A 20,630-nucleotide genomic window follows, 5' to 3' on the forward strand; every position below is an offset into this window, starting at 1 on the left:
GAGAGATGCAGACCATCCTTTTCAAAGCAAAGTAGAACTGTCGAGCATCTCATTCCTTGCTGGCACACTGCAACCCCTAGAATGACACTGATTGTTTAGCCATTTGTTGAAGCCAATCATCTTTTCCTTGTATTTAGGCATCATTTGAGAAGGGGGATTCCACTTAGTATCATGGTCTTGCCTGCATTTGTGGCATTCATTGAGAGCGCAGACATGTCTCTGTGCTGCTCCCTCAAGTTCTTTTACACCAACATGCAAAAGTACCCAGTCTGTAATTATATTTCTTCAATGCAAGGGTCCTAAGGGTCCTTGAAACATCTGAATCTAGGCATCTGAAAGTCAGCTTACTGTCACCCTGTATTTAGCAAGCCTAATGAGTGGGGAATGTGTGTGTCTCACTATGCTGTCACCAATCACTAAGACATTTTTGTTTGTAGAGAGGTTTGGTATAATGGAATTGGTGCCCTTTGTCTCATGGTGACTCTTTGTTAAAAGAAAAATATTATGTGATGCGATGTCTGACTTTCACTTTTGCTGAGACTTAATCCTTACCAGTGTAAGAGGTTTAGGAAAGTGTTTCTTTGCAGAGTCATCAAAAGACACTATGTTATATGTCAGGGTTGGGTGCATAGCCTGTGTTGTATTAGTGTGATACTCACAGACTCTGTTTTTGTGAAAGTGAGGCCTCCATACCTCTTAAATATTTGCAGCTGCTGTGATAAGAACAGATTGGGAACCTTGAATAACAATAATTTTGAACTTATATGTAGCTTTTGTGGATAATTTGCACAATGTTGCACAATTAGGGGCAGCAAACAGCTATTGATACGTTGCAGGGTGCTTGGTTTTTCATTAGTTTATGTGGAAATAGGATTAGGCTATCTACTAACCACCTGTATGTAACACAAGCCTATTTACTGACATGATTTTGGTGAGTTGGTTATAGCAGGAGCAGTTACAACTAAAAGTGCAGCAACTATGGAGTGCATGCTTCAACCCCACAGCACTAAGTTCAGCTCAGTGCAATTTAAAATAAACAGGGAAAATGGAAGAACCAATGAAAAACAATTAAAGCTCTAATATCTTCCCCATAACAGCACCAGTTATTACCTTCCTAATAGGATAACCAACTGCAAGCACTAGGTCACACACACAGCTGACCAAAACTGTCTGTCTGTTGTAGCTTTGAGTGACTAAAATCACAGCAGATAAATGCAACAGCACTAATAAATTAGATCAGAAACCACTTGAAATGCAGTGCAAACTATAAAACAACTACTATATTTGTAGTTGTGGGTTAACTGAAACAGGTTTGAGCATGCTGGCCACCATAATGACATATCAACTCTTAGGAGTTAATGCACTTAATTTTGTAAAAGGCAGAGAGAGATGGATGAGTTGGTGTGGGAATGCAGCTAGGAGAGCAGTAGCTATGACCACATACAAGAACATCATATACCTAAGGTTAAGAAGGTTTTTGGGCCATGTCGGCACGGGGTATCAGAAAAATTTACAAGCTGTTACAGGGTCGACTACACAGAAGGTGTTTCAGTGATGAGCCAGCAATGGATTGTGGGACTGACTACACAGGAAGTTTCAGAAAAGCAAGGAAGAAAGGACTATAGATATAATTAGACACACGATAGACAGGATAGTCTATACTGCATAGTGCAGTTCATGGGTTTCATGGGGCTCTTTGGACCATTATTGAACAATGGATGACTCCATGGTGAATGGAAGACAGACAGTGCCCCTCTATTATACATAAAGGTGTAGCCATCAGTGTTTCACAAATTACTGTTTGGTACATTTAATATTGTACTGAGAAACTGTGAAGCGACAAATGGCTGAGATCTTCCAATGGGCTACAAAGCAAGGAGGAAATGCTGCTTTGCAGAAGGCAGATTTTGCAGTACATTCTGGCAGATAACATACAGGGTTATGGCAGTTAGCTCAGAGAATTAAGGCTATGAGTTATTAATCAGTTGTGTCATGTAGTCAAGGGTTTGACTCCCTTATTTGATTTTTGTCCAATGCCTACTGAGCAACTGTGAGCAAGTTACTTAACCAGAGTGTGTTCCTCGGATGAGTTTGAAAAAAGTCCATGTCAATCAGTGCTCCTTCCCAGTTAGCAAATCCAGAAAGATAAAACTGCTTCTACCCCTAAACTGTGGCAGTTACTGCCAAATAATCTTATTGAAATCAGAGAGTGCAAACATTTCAGACTTAAGTTTAAACAAGACTTAACTGAACGATATAAGTGCACATATCAGAACACAGGCCATGTCACCTTACTCCCATGGTTAAGCTGTTACATTCATCCCTGAAAACCTTGGCTGCTTAATCTGCTAACCACTCCAACATATAAACTCATACCCACTGCTTCCCCATCTCCCCTTTCCATCATTTACTATGTATCTAATATCCCAGTCGCCTGTTATTACCTCTTCGTATTCTACAATTTCTGCTCCCCTCACTACTAAAATTTCCGTCTTCACTTTTATATGCTATGCCCATTCTTTTGGCTGGACCACATTTACCTCACCTATAACACCTATTTTATGCATTGTATTTTCCTCAGTCTACTTCTTTTTAAAGATCTTGTGCAACAGATTTAATTTACTTGTGGAAATTCATGATCAGCTGCCATGACAATAGAACCAGAAATATATTTTTAATTTCTGCTTGCACTCTAAAAAAGTAATTCAACATTTTTGAACATCAGTTTGAAATCTGCACAGTTTCCTGCAACCTGTGGCAAGGATCTGTGTCCTCACTCCTAGCATAGTGATGACCTGAAGTCAAGGTTTTCCTGCCCATCTTTTCTGATGTGAAGCAAATAATAATAATAAATTAAATATATAAAAAGTGTCACATTAGATAATAGCTACTCAGAGGTGCATAATACTTAATGCACACAAAGCTGTTGTCATTAAGTACTATCCGAATGACCCTGGCCATTCTCTTAGTTTAAAACTGCCACTAGCCAGAAGCAAAGAGGTGGGGGAAGGGACATAGCTATGTCCCCTATGCCTACTAAGTAGACGTATTTTGTAAGGGGAAATGGGTATGTCAATGGAAATAGCAATAGCAAACACACAAATAAATAATTTGATTCTTCTTATGGGTGGAAGCCAATCTGTCTGTGCTCCAGTCCCCAACTCATGTCACAATGGAATGTCCATAAGAACCTCAACTCCAAAACGGTTATAGCATTGACTGAGCCAGTGCCATGCTTTGATAATCCTATTTTCACACAAAATCATTATTTTATGTGAAAATAGGATTAGGCTGTCCACTAGCCACCAGTGAACTTTTCAAAATAGTGAAATCTGAATACGGATGCTGCATTCAGTTTCGTCAAGATGCACACAGGAGCTTTAAACCTTCTTGCTAATATAATCTTTTTACATAATTTGATCAGTGCTGTATTCTAGAAAACAAAATTAAATAAATAAATGAATAAATAAAAACTGTAAAAGCTTTACAACTCTGAAGTATGTCTATGTTCCAGTACAACTCAAGTGTATGCATATAATTACCATGTTAACAGTGGATCACCAAAGCTCCTGCATTTTTTCCTTTGGAATTATAGTAATTAATACCTTTTTAACAAACTACTGATGCTGCAACGAGCCATGCTACATACTACCTGCTGTGCTATCCTATATCACAGGTGTTAACAGTATTTTTTTTAGAGAGTCATTCTCATATTTATTAACAGTGCAGCATTTAAACTACCGAGGTCTCTTACTCGTATTTGCAAAACACTATTTTTCCTGGACCAAAATTTTGCCATCTGTAAGAAATGAAACACGACACCAGTATTCTGTTTTGCATCTGAGCCATGCAAGCCTAAATTAGCAATGATCTGATGATTTCTGATCCCATCCTTTGAATTATCTCTACTTTTGAGCAACAGTTTAATCTGGGTGGTTTCTCCTCACTTTTCCTGTTAATTGCATGACCTTTGTCTTATAGTTCTTTGAGAATGCCTTATTCTGGTCAAAGCTGAACCCAGGGTTTTTATAACGGCATGTACATTAATGTTTGAAGATCGTGCTAAATACTGCTATTCTTTTGATTCGTCTGTCATGTGCTTCATATGAAATACATAACAGTTTGAATTTTGATACTTTTGAGGTAAGAACATCTTCAAGATGTGCTTTGTGCAGCTAGTATAACTGAATATTGAATGGCATTTATTTAGCAAAATGCACTTGCTCTGTATTACATCTAACCACTGTTAAACTATCCTTACTTGGACCCAGACAATCAGGTGACTGTATATAAACCACCATCCTATAACATTATGTCTATCAGTATGCTCTATCACTTTATGCCGCACTGGAGTGTAAGACGCTGGGAGATATACGGAAGGTGGTAAGTGGGTAAAAAAATGGTCAATGAATACGAAACAGATTTCCATTGAGGGGACATTGTTCCATCCTCATGATCTGTGTCCAGCAGATTACCCCAAAGATCCATGGTAGTCTCAACTTTGTTTTGGATATTTGCTGCAGAGATCACCTGCTTATCAGGGTACCATAGGGACGCATGGTAGACCTGGTTCTTTTTCACATTTGTGTTACAGACATCACTCATACAGTAGGTATCTTAGGATCCATGCTGAGCCTGGTCCTGTTTGGATTATCTCTTACAGATATCTCTGTTCCACTGGAATACCTTAGACAGTTATGCTAGACCCATCAATGTTTGAGACAGATATAACTGACACAGACAGGTACCTCTGACCCTGTTTAAGATATTTCTTACAGATAGTATGTGCCCAATGGGGGTACCTTAGAGGTGTATCACCCTCTGAATGCCCATTTCTGTTTGACATTTGCAGATATATATTGTCATTCTAAAAAACAGTTAAATTTGCTCAAGATGACACAGTAATAGAACAATGGCTAACAGTGATGGCAGGAATGTGTAGACTGACATTTGTGGACTAGTGAAGTAGTCTAAAAACTGGAAGCTGGTTTAGAATGGAAAAATAACAAGATGATACATTTAACAGACATGAAAGCAAGTGTGCTTTGTGCCTAAAGAAGTGTATTCTGAGAACTCAGCAAAAAGACTGATCTAGTGGTGACAGTCATGCTTAAAATGAAGGCTCTGTATTGAAATGTGGGCACTGGAAATGCTGAGTGATGAAAAGCTGAAAAAAAATCCAGAGAACAACAAATCTCAAAAATCATTCTTTTCCTTTAAATGTCTGTTTGCAGGGGGGCAGCTTTATATGTATGTATATATATATATATATATGTGTGTGTGTGTGTGTATACATATATATATATATGGATCTACTTTAGATGCCCGACACTGCACTTTACCGAAACTAGATTTCCCGACACGTAATGCCCGAAACCGCCAATTACCGAAAGTGATAATTACCGACTCTAGTAATCCCGACAATTGTAATGAATAGTAGTACTTAGTAGTTAAGCACGTAATATAGGATATCAGTATATAACTAAACAATACGCTTACCATAGGCGATTAAAGTGCTTATTTTGACTGATTACAGACAACTGATTTTGAAAAGGTACAGTTTGAGTTACAGCAATGGTAATGCATGTACGGCTGACAGTGTCATGATAAATCGTTTTCTTACTTCACTGTTATAGTTTATGTCACTATTTGTGAGCAGTACAACAAAAGTGGATGTTTACTTCACAAGATTTACTTACAAAGTTGCAGTACTTGTTTTAAATGCAGCAGTTATACTCATTTGCTGTTTAGTTGTATGAAGGTGTTGCATATTGTAGTATACTCCTTTACGTTGGTGTCGGTGGATCAAGTACGCTGTTGTCGGTTAATTAACTGTCGGGAAAATTGTTTGTCGAAGAATATGCTTGTCGGTGATTTCGGGTCGGCTAGTTTATTGTCGGTGAAGTAAGCGTTCGGGCATCTAAAGTAGACCCACACATACATATATATATATATATATATATATATATATATATATATATATATATATATATATATATATATATACATATATATATATATCAACTCTGAGATCACCATACTGTGGAGTAAAGTGATTGTCTGAGAAAAGGCATCTTGGACTTAGTATATGTAAATCTGTTCTTTCAGCCATTCAGTCTCCACATTTCAGGACTTGCTCTGTTGGGTCCCAACATGTAAAATGGTTACCTAAAAGGAATCTCTCTAGCCAGTAGTGTAGAGAATGTTAATGTGTTCAGGGAAGAGTGCAGAGTCTGAGAATGCTGCTGAAGTCCTCCCCCTGTACTGGGCAGTGGAGCAGCCTGACCTGGGGAACTTGTATAGTTCTGGAAGTGCTATTCAGAAAAAAAAAAAAAACATTAAGTAAGAACAATTATTGGTCCAGAGAAATATGAGATAGCACTGTTTCACAAAAATGGTGAATAACACATGGAATTCCTTTTATGATGAGATTATAAGACTTGATGAAACAGGAAAAATCAAGGCTATGGGGAGAAATAGAGGGTAGTAATGGCTGCTAGACATGTAGATTACAGGTTAATTAGCTTTTCAAGCTTTCCCACTAAGAGGGGAAACAGATGCTTTAAGTGTGCCAACCAGTGCTTACTTTGTAACTCATTCCAGGTGTCTTGAGTTTTGTTTGATGTATGACTGAAGAATGTAGGCCCGCATCCATACCATTACGGACAAGAGAACTCATGGCATAATGCCAAACTGTGGGCCGTAATGTTTTCCTCTCTGCAGGAGTAGGAGGGGACAGAAGGGATGGAATATGGGATATTATTAATTGGATGGGACATAGGGGCAGACGGAAGGAGTACTTCTAGAAACTTCTGAATGAAGAAAAATCGATAGAAGCTGTACCACCACATGCACAGCCTGTGCTGAAAGAAGAAGGAAACACCACATTTGAAGTAGTACAAAGTACTCTAAATAAAATGGAGTCCAGGACAGACTCAGATGAAGTCATGGCAGCTATGATCAAGATGTTGGGTACATTAGGAAAGAAATAGCTCATGAGAGTACTCATCACACTACGATGAGAGAGGCATATCCTAGTGCCACTGTACAGTAAAAGGGATATTCACAACTGCGGGCAATACAGAAGTCACATACACCTGTCACACTGCACAAAAGTGCTGCAGTAGATAGTTCATAAGTGAATGCACAGGGAAGTAGAAAGTAAGATGGGAGATAAGCAGTCTGAACTCAGATCAGGATGCAGTGCAACCATCCTTAAGTTTGCAGTGAGACAGATAGTGGAAAAGTGGCTGGAGATGAGGAAAAGTGGCTGGAGATGAGGAAAGAGTCCAACTGGGCATTCTTAGACTTGGAGAAAACATATGATAAGGTCCCAAGAAAGCTGATTTGGGCAGTCCTGTGATGGTTCAGCATCCTGGAAAGTTATGTGCAAGTCATACCTGTCAACTGCTATAATTTAGGCATAGCACTATGGATTTTACCCTCAGATTTAGCTGTGCACCTCTGTTCATCCTACATTTACTGACCTTCATAAAGTTAAACCTCTTTTTGGGTACTTACATTATTAAATTACGGAACCAATCGTTTATAATGACTTCTTATCATTAAATATATGGGGTCTAATACTCATAGACTTTGTATTCTGTAAAATAAGAAAGTGGTCCCCTTTTTTACTCCCTGGTATGATTTTTAAAGTCCAGTACTATGATTTTTTTTAATGATTAAAAGTTGACAGGTATGGTAGGTACAAAGACACAGTGACATAAGTATGGACAGTGTTCTGACACATAAAGGGGTATTCAGTGAGACTGGGTGTGGCTTAGAGTTCAGCTCTTAGTCCACTGCTGTTCATACTTTGTTAGTAAACAGGTAGGAGGGTACAGAACAACAAATCTGGTGTATGTAGAAGATGTGGAATTACGGACCAAGACTGACAAATGATAGGGGGAGGGGAATGCAAAACTTGAAGGCACACAGGACGAAACTGCATACAGAGAAGACAGTGGTCATGACAGCAAACGGGAGAAGTCAGAAAAAGCTGAAAACTGAGATAGAAAGAAAAATAGTGTCACATGTTAAACCCTTCAAGTGTTTGGGAGGTGTGCTAGAGGACAAGGAAAGTCTGAAAAACAAGGTGGTCAAAGCTAGAATCAGATTTGGTGCAGTCAACTGACATATAGTGTCATGGGCAGTAAATGAAAGAGTGACGCCAAAGTACAAAACAGTGGTGCGGCCAGTACTTTTGTATGGCACAGAAACCTGGGCAGTGAAGGCAGAGCAGATGAGGAAACTTTGAGATGATGGAGCTGACGTGGCTGAGGGTGGTATCAGGATGTACACTGCAGGACATGTGAATAAATGAGGACATTAAGACAGAATTAGTCAGCCCAATTGTAGAGAAGGTCAACGAGAACGGATTATGGTGATTCAGTCACATGTACCGGAAAAAAGAAGGCAGTTTGTTAAAGATGTTTTGGGAGAAGAACAAGTAAAGTATTACTAGTCTGTTGTGGTTGCAACAGCAAAGTGCGACATGAAATCTGTAGCAGCCTCAGATACAGGTAAGTTGCATCAACAGTTTGTGAATGGTTAGTAATCAAAATATTCTCCCCTGAGTTAGTGACTATTTGTCCAAGTACAATAACAAGGGAGGAGATTACCATTCATCCCCAGTAAATGCGGGTCATTTGCTGGTTGCGTGTGGGTCATTTGCTGGTCATGTACTGTTTGTGAGATCTTGATGATCTGCATTCAGGTAGCCTGTCAACTGTTAATAAGTTTTCATGATTTTGGGCAGCTTAACTTTTTCCTTGGTTACTGATGCTCCTGGTTAAGCTTTCTCACAATTCCTTCTCTTTGGTTCTTTATATTTTTTCTGTATGCAAAGCATCTAAACATGCACATTTAGTCCTGTATACTTCTTGACTGTCAATTGCCAGACATATAAAAACACACAAAAAGTATTTATAAGCAGAGAACAAGATTCTTTCTCAATCTGAAGTCATTACACATCAGACAAAAGAGTGATCCAGAAAATACAAAATATGGCTTCTTCCCTATTTCTTCAGGAGGCTTCAATGTCAAATTCTGAACAACAGTGAATTTCATGGATATAAACACATTGCTCCACTATGGAGTGAGTAAACAATTATGGTCAATAAAAGACTCAAAGAATAAAGATCAAGGACACATGATTTAGGCAGCGATGTAAAGAGCAACTAAAGTGCGTTATGTAGAGGAACATCTTGTACGAAAACAAACATTAATATGTTCCAATGTACTATAATAGTAAAAAGTATTTGTAAGGATCACCTTTCTGTAGCAGTCAGAAAACAAACTCATGAGAATAATAGAACATCAGTAACAAGGATGTTGTTGCATATATGGGCCACTGTATACCTTTGCATGTATTTTACAAAGGACTGCCCTATATCAGGAGTAATTCCTGGTCTCTAGGCTACTTTAGTCCCATGCAACAGCTACCTGCACAAGCATGATTTGTCTTCATATGATAACATTTTTAATTCACACACACACACACACACACACACACACACACACACACACACACACACACACACACACACACACACACACACACCATTTAATTCTACTTAGAATACATTTGGCATTAAATCAATATTTATTATGTGTATTTGTTCTGGTATATTTGTGCACTGTTTTACTCTCTTTTGTTAAATATTTAGGTATATAAACACTCAAACAGTGTTAGAATGTAAGGGTTAAGTGGTGACCACACCTATAAGGACACATTCTTTCTACAGAACATCACCTTCTGTGTGACCCATACCTCTCAAATATCCAGATTTTTGTTTCATGTTTTTGGTCTATTTCTCATAAAATTGTGGATTTCTGGCAAATCACTGGCAAATCTTTGAGGACTGAAATCAGAAAATGATGGCAGACAATTGAGTGTCAGACCTCATATCCATCAAAAAATTCATGCTAATGCAAAACGTGTCATTCTATCAAGTTTGTAAGAACAATATTTAAAAAGTGCCCCTATTTTTGGGCTTTTGTCCCCCTATTGTTTGTGGTTTTGGCCAGATTTCTTGCTGTAAAAGTTTGAGAGGTATGTCTCTGTACTTAACTAATCTAGTAAAAATATCCACAAAAATAATTATAGAACACAAAATATTCACATATACAACTATACAAGTGCCTGACAAACCAATAAAATAGCAGCAAAAATGAGCCAGTCTGCTGGAGACCACAATTTAATATCAAATTAAGAAAAACACATGAAGGCAAATAACGCCTACCCAAAAGAAGAAATACTTATCCCAGCTGAATGTAATCTCCCTGTCATCTCAGATGTCCAAGTGAGAACCGCCCCAAACAAAGCAAAAAACACAGCATCAATGGGACCTGACGGTATCCCGGAGTGCGTGTTACGTGAACTCCAAGAGGAGCTAAACCCACACATAAAAATGCTATTTAACCTTAGCCTTACTTCGGGATATGTACCCGAACACTGGCGTACAGCAACAGTGGTCCCACTCTACAAGGGGGGTGCCTCTACAGACCCTGGAAACTACCGCCCCATAAGCTTGACTAGCCTGGTCTGCAAAGCTATGGAAAGAATCATTATGGAACTCATAAACGGAGACATGGGGGACCTACAGACGCTTGACCCCACCCAGTTCGGCTTTGTAAAGGGCAGATCCTGCCTTTTAAACCTGGTTGACTTTTTCGAAACAGTCACTAGAGCCATTGATGAGGGCAAAGCAGTCCATACAGCATACCTGGACTTGGCTAAGGCCTTGACACAATACCAACTCAGGCAGCATAGATAAGCTAAACAGCTTAAAAGTAAACCCTTATGTCACTAGATGGGTTGCAAACTGGCTAAAGGACAGAACCCATAAATTTAAAATTGCTGGAGCAATGTCAGACTCAAAGCCAGTCACAAGTGGTGTCCCACAGGGATCTGTCCTGGGACCCCTCTTGTTCAGCATTTATTTCTCAGATGTTAAAGCAAACATGGGAGGGCTTTGGCTGACAAAATTCGCAGATGACTGCAAACTAGGCGCCATAGTCGATACACCAGCAGATACACACATCCTACAAAAAGGCCTCACTGAAACGGACAACTGGTGCCGTAGTCACGGCCTTAAACTAAATGCCAAAATATGTATAGTCATCCCTTTTGGAAAAAACAAAGTACCCACAAATTATCACATAGACAGCAACCCACTGAGTACGGAAAAAGTAATCAGAGACCTAGGGACCCAAGTAGAAAGTGACCTCTCATTTGACACCCACGTTGCCAAAGTGGTTAGAAAAACATTCTACCTTGCACACCTCATCATGAAGAGTTTCACATCCAGATCCAAGGATGTCATTGTACCCCTATATTCCTCCCTCATCAGACCCATGATTGAGTACAATGCCCCATTTGGTATGTACCTCACCCGGCACTTGCAACAGCTGGAGAGACCACAAAAGTACTCTCACCAAAGGATCAAGGGTCTCCAACATATGTCTTATTCTGCCAGACTAAAGAAACTTCAGCTCTATTCAGTAGCATACCGCCTGCTCAGAGGTGATCCCTGCCTGACGTACAAGGCCATGTCCAATCAGGATCTGATGGACATGCTCCACCTCAAAAAATCCAAATCCATCAGGACCATGAGAGCTAAAGACTTAAACCTCGGCACAAGTATGAACAAGACATGCTGGAGGGATAGATTCATAACCCAGAGGCTTCCCATGCTTTGGAACAGGATCCCAGTTCGTATTAGGCAGAGCCCCTCACTGTCTCTCTTCAAGATAAATCTTGATGAGTGGATGGGAGATCGTAAGTTTACCCCAGGGGTCACATCTGTGTCACTGCTAGACAGGGGCACAGTAAACTAATTCTATTATATAAGGGGACCTTCACTGTGTCACTACTAGACAGAGGCACAGTATTCTAGATTTATTCTGTACATTTTTGTACCATTTCATGGGGTGGCAAAAGCCACATCACTATGGCTAGTCTTACAAATGCCCCAGAGCAGATAGCCTAGTACTATACTATGAAACTATAAAGTGCGTTATGTAGAGGAACATCTTGTACGAAAACAAACATTAATATGTTCCAATGTACTATAATAGTAAAAAGTATTTGTAAGGATCACCTTTCAGTAGTAGCAGGGTTGCCAGATTTCCAGCATCGCAGGTAGGGACAAAAAAAAAAAAAAAAAAGAAGGTCTCACGTCAAAGTGAAGACCAAAATAAAAAAAAAAAAAGGTCTTCGCGGCAGTTCTGCATTAAAGAACTGAGCTCACTCTGCCTGCAATAAATACGGAGCTTCTCATGTTTAATGCATTGCAGTTCCGCATTAAACACGACGCCGTGTTTTAGCGATTTTGATTGGCTCATATCGGCATATGGGCCAATCAAAATCAGCTAAACACGGAGCTCGTGTTTAATGCGAAATCACAAGAAACTCCGTGTTTAGCAATTTTTGATTGGCCCATGCCAGGTATCTGGTCAATCAAAAAAAAAAACAAACAAAGTGGAGGCTGGCGATTTAAACGGCAGGGGACTTCGATCAGGCTACTGATCTCGGGACAGTCCCGCCCAAATAGGGATGTCTGGCAACCCTGAGTAGCAGTCAGAATACAAACTCATGAGAATAATAGAACATCAGTAACAAGGATGTTGTTGCATATATGGGCCACTGTATACCTTTGCATGTATTTTACAAAGGACTGCCCTATATCAGGAATAATTCCTGGTCTCTAGGCTACTTTAGTCCCATGCAACAGCTACCTGCACAAGCATGATTTGTCTTCATATGATAACATTTTTAATTCACACACACACACACACACACACACACACACACACACACACACACACACACACACACACACACACACACACAGACCATTTAATTCTACTTAGAATACATTTGGCATTAAATCAATATTTATTATGTGTATTTGATCTGGTATATTTGTGCGCTGTTTTACTGTCTTTTGTTAAATATTTAGGTATATAAACACTCAAACAGTGTTAGAATGTAAGGGTTAAGTGGTGACCACACCTATAAGGACACATTCTTTCTACAGAACATCACCTTCTGTGTGACCCATACCTCTCAAATATCCAGATTTTTGTTTCATGTTTTTGGTCTATTTCTCATAAAATTGTGGATTTCTGGCAAATCACTGGCAAATCTTTGAGGACTGAAATCAGAAAATAATGGCAGACAATTGAGTTTCAGACCTCATATCCATCAAAAAAATTCATGGTAATGCAAAACCTGTCATTCTATCAAGTTTGTAAGAACAATATTTAAAAAGTGCCCCTATTTTTGGGCCTTTGTCCCCCTATTGTTTGTGGTTTTGTCCAGATTTCTTGCTGTAAAAGTTTGAGAGGTATGTCTCTGTACTTAACTAATCTAGTAAAAATATCCACAAAAATAATTATAGAACACAAATTATTCACATATACAACTATACAAGTGCCTGACAAACCAATAAAATAGCAGCAAAAATGAGCCAGTCTGCTGCAGACCACAATTTAATATCAAACTAAGAAAAACACATGAAGGGAACAGCAGTAAGGCAGAGTTTATTTAAAGCTACAAACATGTCATAAATTCATCGTGGTAAACTGCTGCAGAACATTTAAAGCACAATATATTTAGCTGCACACAAACAGCAAAAAATGTTTTACTGAAATAATGATAAAAAGGAAAATAAATATCCACACTTTTCTAGCACTATGTTACTGCCCATCCCCCAGGATAATAACAGGAAGTAGACTGCTATCTGTTCTGCTTTTCATTTAATGAAAGTGAAACAGAAAGCTGAAAGAATGGCGACTGCTAATTTGCCTGATGATCTAGCTGAGGATTTACTTTGTCCAGTTTGTTTGGAGTTTTTTAATGAACCTGTTATGCTGGCTTGTGGGCATAACTTTTGCAAAGACTGTATAGACGTAGCCTGGGGTTCTGAGAAGGTGCCTTCTTGTCCCGAGTGCAGAGAGGAATTCCCAGAGAAAAAGTACACTGTTAACAGAGTGCTACGTAAGGTAGTGCAGGCAGTTCCAAGGCCACAGCCAGTTGAGATTCCAAGTAAACCACACCAGGAACAAAAAAGCCACTGTGTAGATGAATCACAGCAATGCCTGACACATAAAGAGGCACTAAAATTGTTCTGCTGGGAAGATGAATGTCCTATTTGTGTCATCTGCATGGTGTCATCAAAACATGCTGGGCACAACTTCCAACCCTTGTACGAAGCTGTCAGTACCTTTCAGGTGAGTTAAACTGTAAGCAAATACAGAAAGTAGTTTTCTTTCTACAGTTGTTGCATTAGGATGTTAAAGTTTACTTTCCACAAGCAAGTCTTCTGAACTTTTCCTGCAAGCAAGTATTCATGCAGTATTACAGAATAAGTCATAAGAACTTTTGTGCCTTGCTGATACCTACCTTCATTACATATTTCCCACTTCTACAAGGACAAAGCAGGTGAGGCCAGGGACAGATTTGCAAATGCCCATCCAATCATCCAAGTCAGTTTTTAAAGAAGCAAGTGTATCATTACGTTTAATATATATGGGTAGTCTGTTACAAGGAACGGATAGTAAATCAGTCCCCCCTGCATGTTTTATTTATAATGAAATTCTTAGTTCCAGTCAATGGAGTTGTTTGTCTTGTGGAGATGCAAGAGAACAACTAGGACTGGGCCATTTATGAAATGGAATTCAAGGCATAGGTTCCAAGATAAGTGTGTGTAACAGGCATAGTGTATGGATAGGGTTTCAAGGTTGTTTTGGCTTCTAAAGGTCTTTAGACCAGTGATCCTTTTGGTTAGTATTTGTCGAGGCCTTTCTATCTATACAACATGTCTTGACAGGTGCATACCACGGTGACAATGCACTCTGTTATTGGTCTAAACAGAGCACTATACATTGAAATGATAACTTCCTTAAACTTGAATGAAATGCCTTTAAATATAAGTTGTGCTAAATAGAAGGATTTTGTGACTACTGGTGCTACATGCTGATCAGAAGAGGGGGAATTATTAAACCTGATACCAAGATCCCTGATTACTCTCAGTTTGAAGAAGGATGCTAGTTACATTGTATGCTGGAGATTAGAGGTTTTTGCCGAATGCAATAGAGCTACATTTTATTTTAGAGTGCACCATTTGTTAGTAAAGATTAATTTTTAATTTTTCCACCATATTTTTGTGATCTTTTAAGATCAGTGGTATTGAAATATGTCAGGAAATGATGTTGCTTTTCTTAATGGACTGCAAACTGCCATTTCATGAAATAATCTCTATATAAAAACTGTCAAGAACGTAATATTTTGACAATGATGTTAGTTTTTGATTCATAGTCCCTTTTTTAATATAACTCTCAAAACAGTCAAATTTACTAAAGGGCTATAAACAATTCAAGCTAAAAACAGAACTATTTCAGGCAGAGGTGGAGGGTGAGGTGCAAAGTGAATGAAATACATTTATAAAGGCCTAGATGACAGAAAGCATGGATGGCAACTACTAAAGGGTTGGGGTTGAATTTATGTTTCTATGGGTCCTTATACATGATCAACAGGTAAGGACTGTGTCACCCAACTTCTAAAACCATCTGTGCCGCCCTTCTCCCGCTGCTGAATAAACACAGCCACTGGCACTGACATCAGTGTACTGAGTAACACTAAGAGGGGCAATGAAGCAGACCGTCATATCAGCCGTCATATAATATCGTAGCCCATCATATCAGCCATCATATAATATCGTAGCCCACTTGGAATAAGAAGGTTGCAGCATATTCATTTTATTAAAATTCAGTTGTGGCTATCAGCCATCATCAGATATTTTAGGGCCACAGCACAGTTTTTGCTGAAATGCAGCTGTAGATGAATGTGGTATGCAGCTCTTATCACAGGCATTAAAGATGTTGATCAGGAATTGGCAGGGCGTTTGGGCTGGAGGCTGTGGAACAGGAGGAGGACAGCAGTGGCCACATGGAACTTTAATATGCTTTGCATATGCTGCAGGATTCCAGTGTTTAGCTATAACAAGTACTAGTTGTGAAAACGATATAGAAAGAAAGCATGCATTAGTCTGTTCAAGACTTTTAAGGTTAGTTAGAAATCATTGGTTAATTCGATCTTCAAACTGTCGTGAAATCTATGCTCCTTTTATGTGAAAACAAATGTGAGGGCTGCTTTGGTTTCTCTGCCACACAAGCATATCATGTGCAACACATCATTTGTAACTCTTAATTTTCTATGATTTTGCCTAATGTCACCGAATTTTACCATTTTTGCAGAATGCCCCAAATTTTGCCTCATATTTTTATTCTGTCCATCCCTTGTAAAACTTTTGATTTTCCAGCAAATCAGTGAGAATTACAGTTGGATACTAATGCTAGACATTATAATTTTATAATTTATAGTTCATTTTGCCTGGAAAATGCATGCTAATTCAAAATCTCTTCCATTTATAAATAGAAATACCACACTCAGCCGAAGTGCAGCAATAACATGATATTTACTTACTTACAAAATAAAAAAAAGGAAACGGCTCAGCCTACTAGTGCAGGAAAGATCCAGCTTTGCATCGTCAAAGTGACAAACGTGAGGATGCAAAGGCATAAAGTATTGCCCTCATAAGTCTGTACAGAGCCAAAGTTTGCAAGCAGAAAATAACAGAAGACCCAGTAAGTTGGATTTGCTGAATGAGAAGTCACCCTGTCATCCCAGACGAAAGAGAATGACTGTAGGTATCTGCAAAAATGATGGTACATAATCTTTAAGGCATTAGAGGAAGCAGCTAGGAAGGTGTTGCTAGGCTGAACAGACATTAGATTTTAGAGAAGCATTGGTTCATAAGTAGGTACTAGGCTATCGGCCCTAGAGCCTGTATAAGCCTAGACAAAAAGTTCCCTGGCTTTCGCCACCCAAGAAAGTTATTTTCCTGTGCGCCTGTCGAGCAGAGCCACAGGGGTGATTGCCAGGGTGAATTTCCTGTTTCCCATCCAGTTGTCTTGATTCCTCTTAAAGAGGGCTAATGAGGGGCTTTGCTTGACGTGAATGGGTAGTCTGTTCTAGAGTATGGGAAGTCTCTGGGACAGGAATCTATCCCTCCAGCATGTTCTGTTTATTGTGGTGGCAAGGTTCAGGCCCCTGGAGCATGTGGCATGGAGAGACTGGGATTTCTGTAAGTGTAGCATGTCCAACAGAACTGGGTTTGACATGGATTTGTAAGTTAGGCAGAGGTCACCTCTGAGTAGGCAATAAGCGATAGAGTAGAGCTGGAGTTTTTTGAGATGGTCTGCATATGGCATCTGTTTGAGGCCAGTAATCCTCTTATTGAGGTATTTCTGTGGCCTTTCTAGTTGTTGCAGATATCTTGCTAGATACATGCCAAATGGGGCGTTGTACTTGATGATGGGTCTGATGAGTGATGAATAGAGAGGAACAATGACCTCTTTTTTTTCTGGAGGAGAACCCTTTAGTAATGAGGTGTGCCACATAGAAGGATTTTCTGACTACTGTAGCGATGTGATTGTCAAAGGAGAGGCTAGTATCCACCTGTGTCCCAAGGTCTCTTATCACACTTTCAGTGTTAAGTAGCCTACCACCTATGTGTTAGCTCGTGGGTACAGTGTTTTTCCCAGAGGGGATGACAATACACTTTTTGGCATTGAGCTTGAGGCCATAAATTTGAGACCAAGCATCAGTTTCAGTGAGGTCCTTTTGTAGAATGTCCACATCATTAGGCGATTCTTTTATGGCTCCCAGTTTGCAGTCATCTGAAAACTTTGTTAGTCAAAGACCAGCTGTATTAGCTTGGACTTCTGAGAAATAGATGCCAAACAGGAGAGGACCAGGACTGAACACTGTGGTACTCCACTTGTCACTGGTTTGAAGTTGGATTTGGAGTTGGCTACTTTCACTGTGTGGGTTCTGTCAGTGAGCCAGTTGGCCACCCATATTGTGACATAGGGATTTATGCCCAGTCTAGTGAGTTTATCTATAATTCCAGAGTGGGGGATGGTGTTGAAAGCCTTAGCGAGATCAAGATAGGCTGTGTGCACCACCTTTCCCTCATCCACAGCTCTGACTGCTTCAAAGATGTCAATCAGGTTTAGTAGATATGATCTACCTTTTACAAACCTGAATTGAGTGGGGTCCAAGTTTTAGAGATTACCAATGTCTTTATTTATAAGCTCGATGATGATACATTCCATGGCCTTGCAGACCAGGCTCATCAAGTTATTGGGGCGGTAGTTCCCGGGGTCCGTGGTGGTGCCCCATTTGTGGAGTGGGATAACCGTCACTGTGCACTATTCAGTAGCAGGCAGAAAGCCTGAAGTGAGACTATGACTGAACATGGTACTTGGGTGGTGTGCCAATTCATCCTGTACTTCGTACAGAACGCAGCCTGGGATGTTGTCTGGTCCCATGGATACTGTTTTTTTGGCTTTGGAGAGTGCGGTCTTAACTTGTGCATCTGTGATTACAAGGGCTATGCATTTTTCCGGTATAGGGATGGGCCCTTTGGGGGGTGAGGGGGGGGTAAAGTTTGCACTGAACCTATCTGCCAGGATGTTGGCAATATCAGTTGGCTCTTTATATCTAGTGCCGTTTTTCTGTAGCTCGAAGCAGATCGGAGTGTTGCCATTGAGATTCTTGACATAGCTGTAGAATGCTTTGTGATCGTCTTTAGAATCAGTGGCAATTTTATTTTCGTAGCTAGCTTTGGAGTATTTAATGAGGGATCTCAGCTTCTTACTGAGGCTGACCAGGGAGTTCCTGCAATCAGGATATTTTACTTTTTTCTGCAACAGCTTCTTCCTTCTGTTGTATAGTTTATTTGTGGCAGGGGATCACCAGATTGGCTTGCTTTTTTTGGTTCTGTTGGGGATGGCACGATCCATGCACTTGTGTATGTGTTTATACAGTGCATGTGTATAGGATTCAGCAGTCGTACCACTATTATCCATCTGCACAGTGTAGCGAAGTTTGCCACTTCTGTCTTAAGAAGCGCGAAGTTGGCTTTGGAGAAATTTTTTACTGTGGTTTCTTTAATGGGGGGGTGGAGGCAGAAAATTGATGTCTAGGGTGATTAGCTTATGGTCGGATCTAACCAGTGAGGAGTTGACCTCTGGCAGGGAACATCAGTTACCCATGTTGGTAATGACCAGGTCCAGGATATTGCTGCCCCTGGTGGGAGTATGGACCAGCTGATCAGGGCATTGGAATTTATGAATTCCAGAAAACGTTGAGCTAATGAGTTAGTACATGAGTTGTTTTCCCAGTTGATGGTGGGGTAGTTGAAATCACCCATTATTAGGGTATTGGACTGTACCTTAATATTATACAGTATGTCGAGGAACATGGAGTGGGCATCCTGGGGCATGGCAGGGGATCTGTAGCAAGCTACAACCTGGATTGCAGTCTTGCCCAGTGTTAGTTGCACTTGGATAATTTTGGATACATTATGTTGAGCAACTAGCCTGGAGGTGTGGATATCCTTAATGAATATGGACACTCCTCCTCCTTGTGTTTCGGTCCAGGTTAGGTGGCCAAAAGGTGTGGCATGAATTATAGCCTGGTAAAGCAGGGGTGATCTCTGGTGCCTTGAACCAGGTCTCTGTTACTGCACAGATGTCAAAGTTCTCCATTTTAAGGAGTGCTTCAAGTGAGTGTATTTTGAGGTTTAGACTTCTAGCATTGAGTAGCATTACCCTCAGTTTTTGCTTGCTAGTACCTGCTATGGTGCTGGTTCTGTCATTCGAACCTTGCCTAAAAAAGGCACTATAGGGGTGGCAAGAGCTTTAGCCAGTATCCAGAATCCCAGGGTCGACAGATGCAGGCCATCTCTGGCAAAGCATCGTGGTCTTTCGATCATGTCATCCCAGGCAGACAGATACTGGATCCCCTTTGAATGACACCAGAAACTTAGCTAATTGTTGAAGTTAATCATTTTGTACTTGAACTGTGGTATCATTCTGGGAGATGGTAGGATGCTACTCAGGGCTAGCATTATATCTGCCTTGGCTACATGATCCGAGAGCTCCTCCATATCTCTTTTCATGTAGTCCAGGGAGTATGTCTCAGGTCATTCACACCAACATGGACAATGACAGAGTCATATTTGTACTTTTTGTGGAGTGACCTGAGTGCGTGCGTTATATGTTGGATCCTGGCACCCAAAAGGCAGTTGAGAATAACTTTCTCCTTGTTTAGCTTGGTGAGTGGGACATCAGTGTGCCTGACTATAGAGTCACCTATGACAAGTGTGTTGGGTACGTTGTTTTGCCTTAAGGGCTGAGGTTGAGTGGCACACTGATTTTGTGGTCTATGTGTCTTAGTGGGGGGATGGTGGTTGCTTGCGTTTCTGCTTTGCAAGTCTCTGTTTGGGCAGATTTTTGTTGAGAACCTCTATGAATGTAGGTGTGTGTTTTGTGTTACTATGTGTGGGTTTAGGTGTTGTATGAACTGATGGAGTATGTGTTGAGTGCGGTGTGGTGCAGGTGTTAACCTTCTCCTCTTGACTGTCTAGTCCATTCTTGGCTGTAGAGAGCTTGGCTTCCATTTTGGTTATATAAGTGCATCTCTCACAGGTTGTAGTGTTCGGTGGTAGGAGGAGAGGGTTGTCTGTGTACATGAGGCAATTGCTACATTGCCA

At 40.1% G+C, this 20,630-nt stretch overlaps 1 protein-coding gene across 1 annotated transcript in view; it reads left to right on the forward strand.

Moving 5' to 3' along the window:
* The first annotated feature begins 13,777 nt into the window (after window positions 1-13,777).
* Window positions 13,778-20,630, forward strand: part of LOC122790020 (zinc-binding protein A33-like) — a 192,957-nt gene continuing 186,104 nt past the window's right edge. Inside the window, exon 1 of the mRNA XM_044057556.1 lies at window positions 13,778-14,238. Within this exon, the coding sequence (XP_043913491.1) occupies window positions 13,795-14,238 (444 nt within the window). The 5' untranslated portion in view covers window positions 13,778-13,794. The remainder of the gene's footprint in view (window positions 14,239-20,630) is intronic.

Source organism: Protopterus annectens, chromosome 15.part0, assembly GCF_019279795.1.
Source record: "Protopterus annectens isolate FY-2018-M chromosome 15.part0, PAN1.0, whole genome shotgun sequence".
Taxonomy (NCBI): domain Eukaryota; kingdom Metazoa; phylum Chordata; order Ceratodontiformes; family Protopteridae; genus Protopterus; species Protopterus annectens.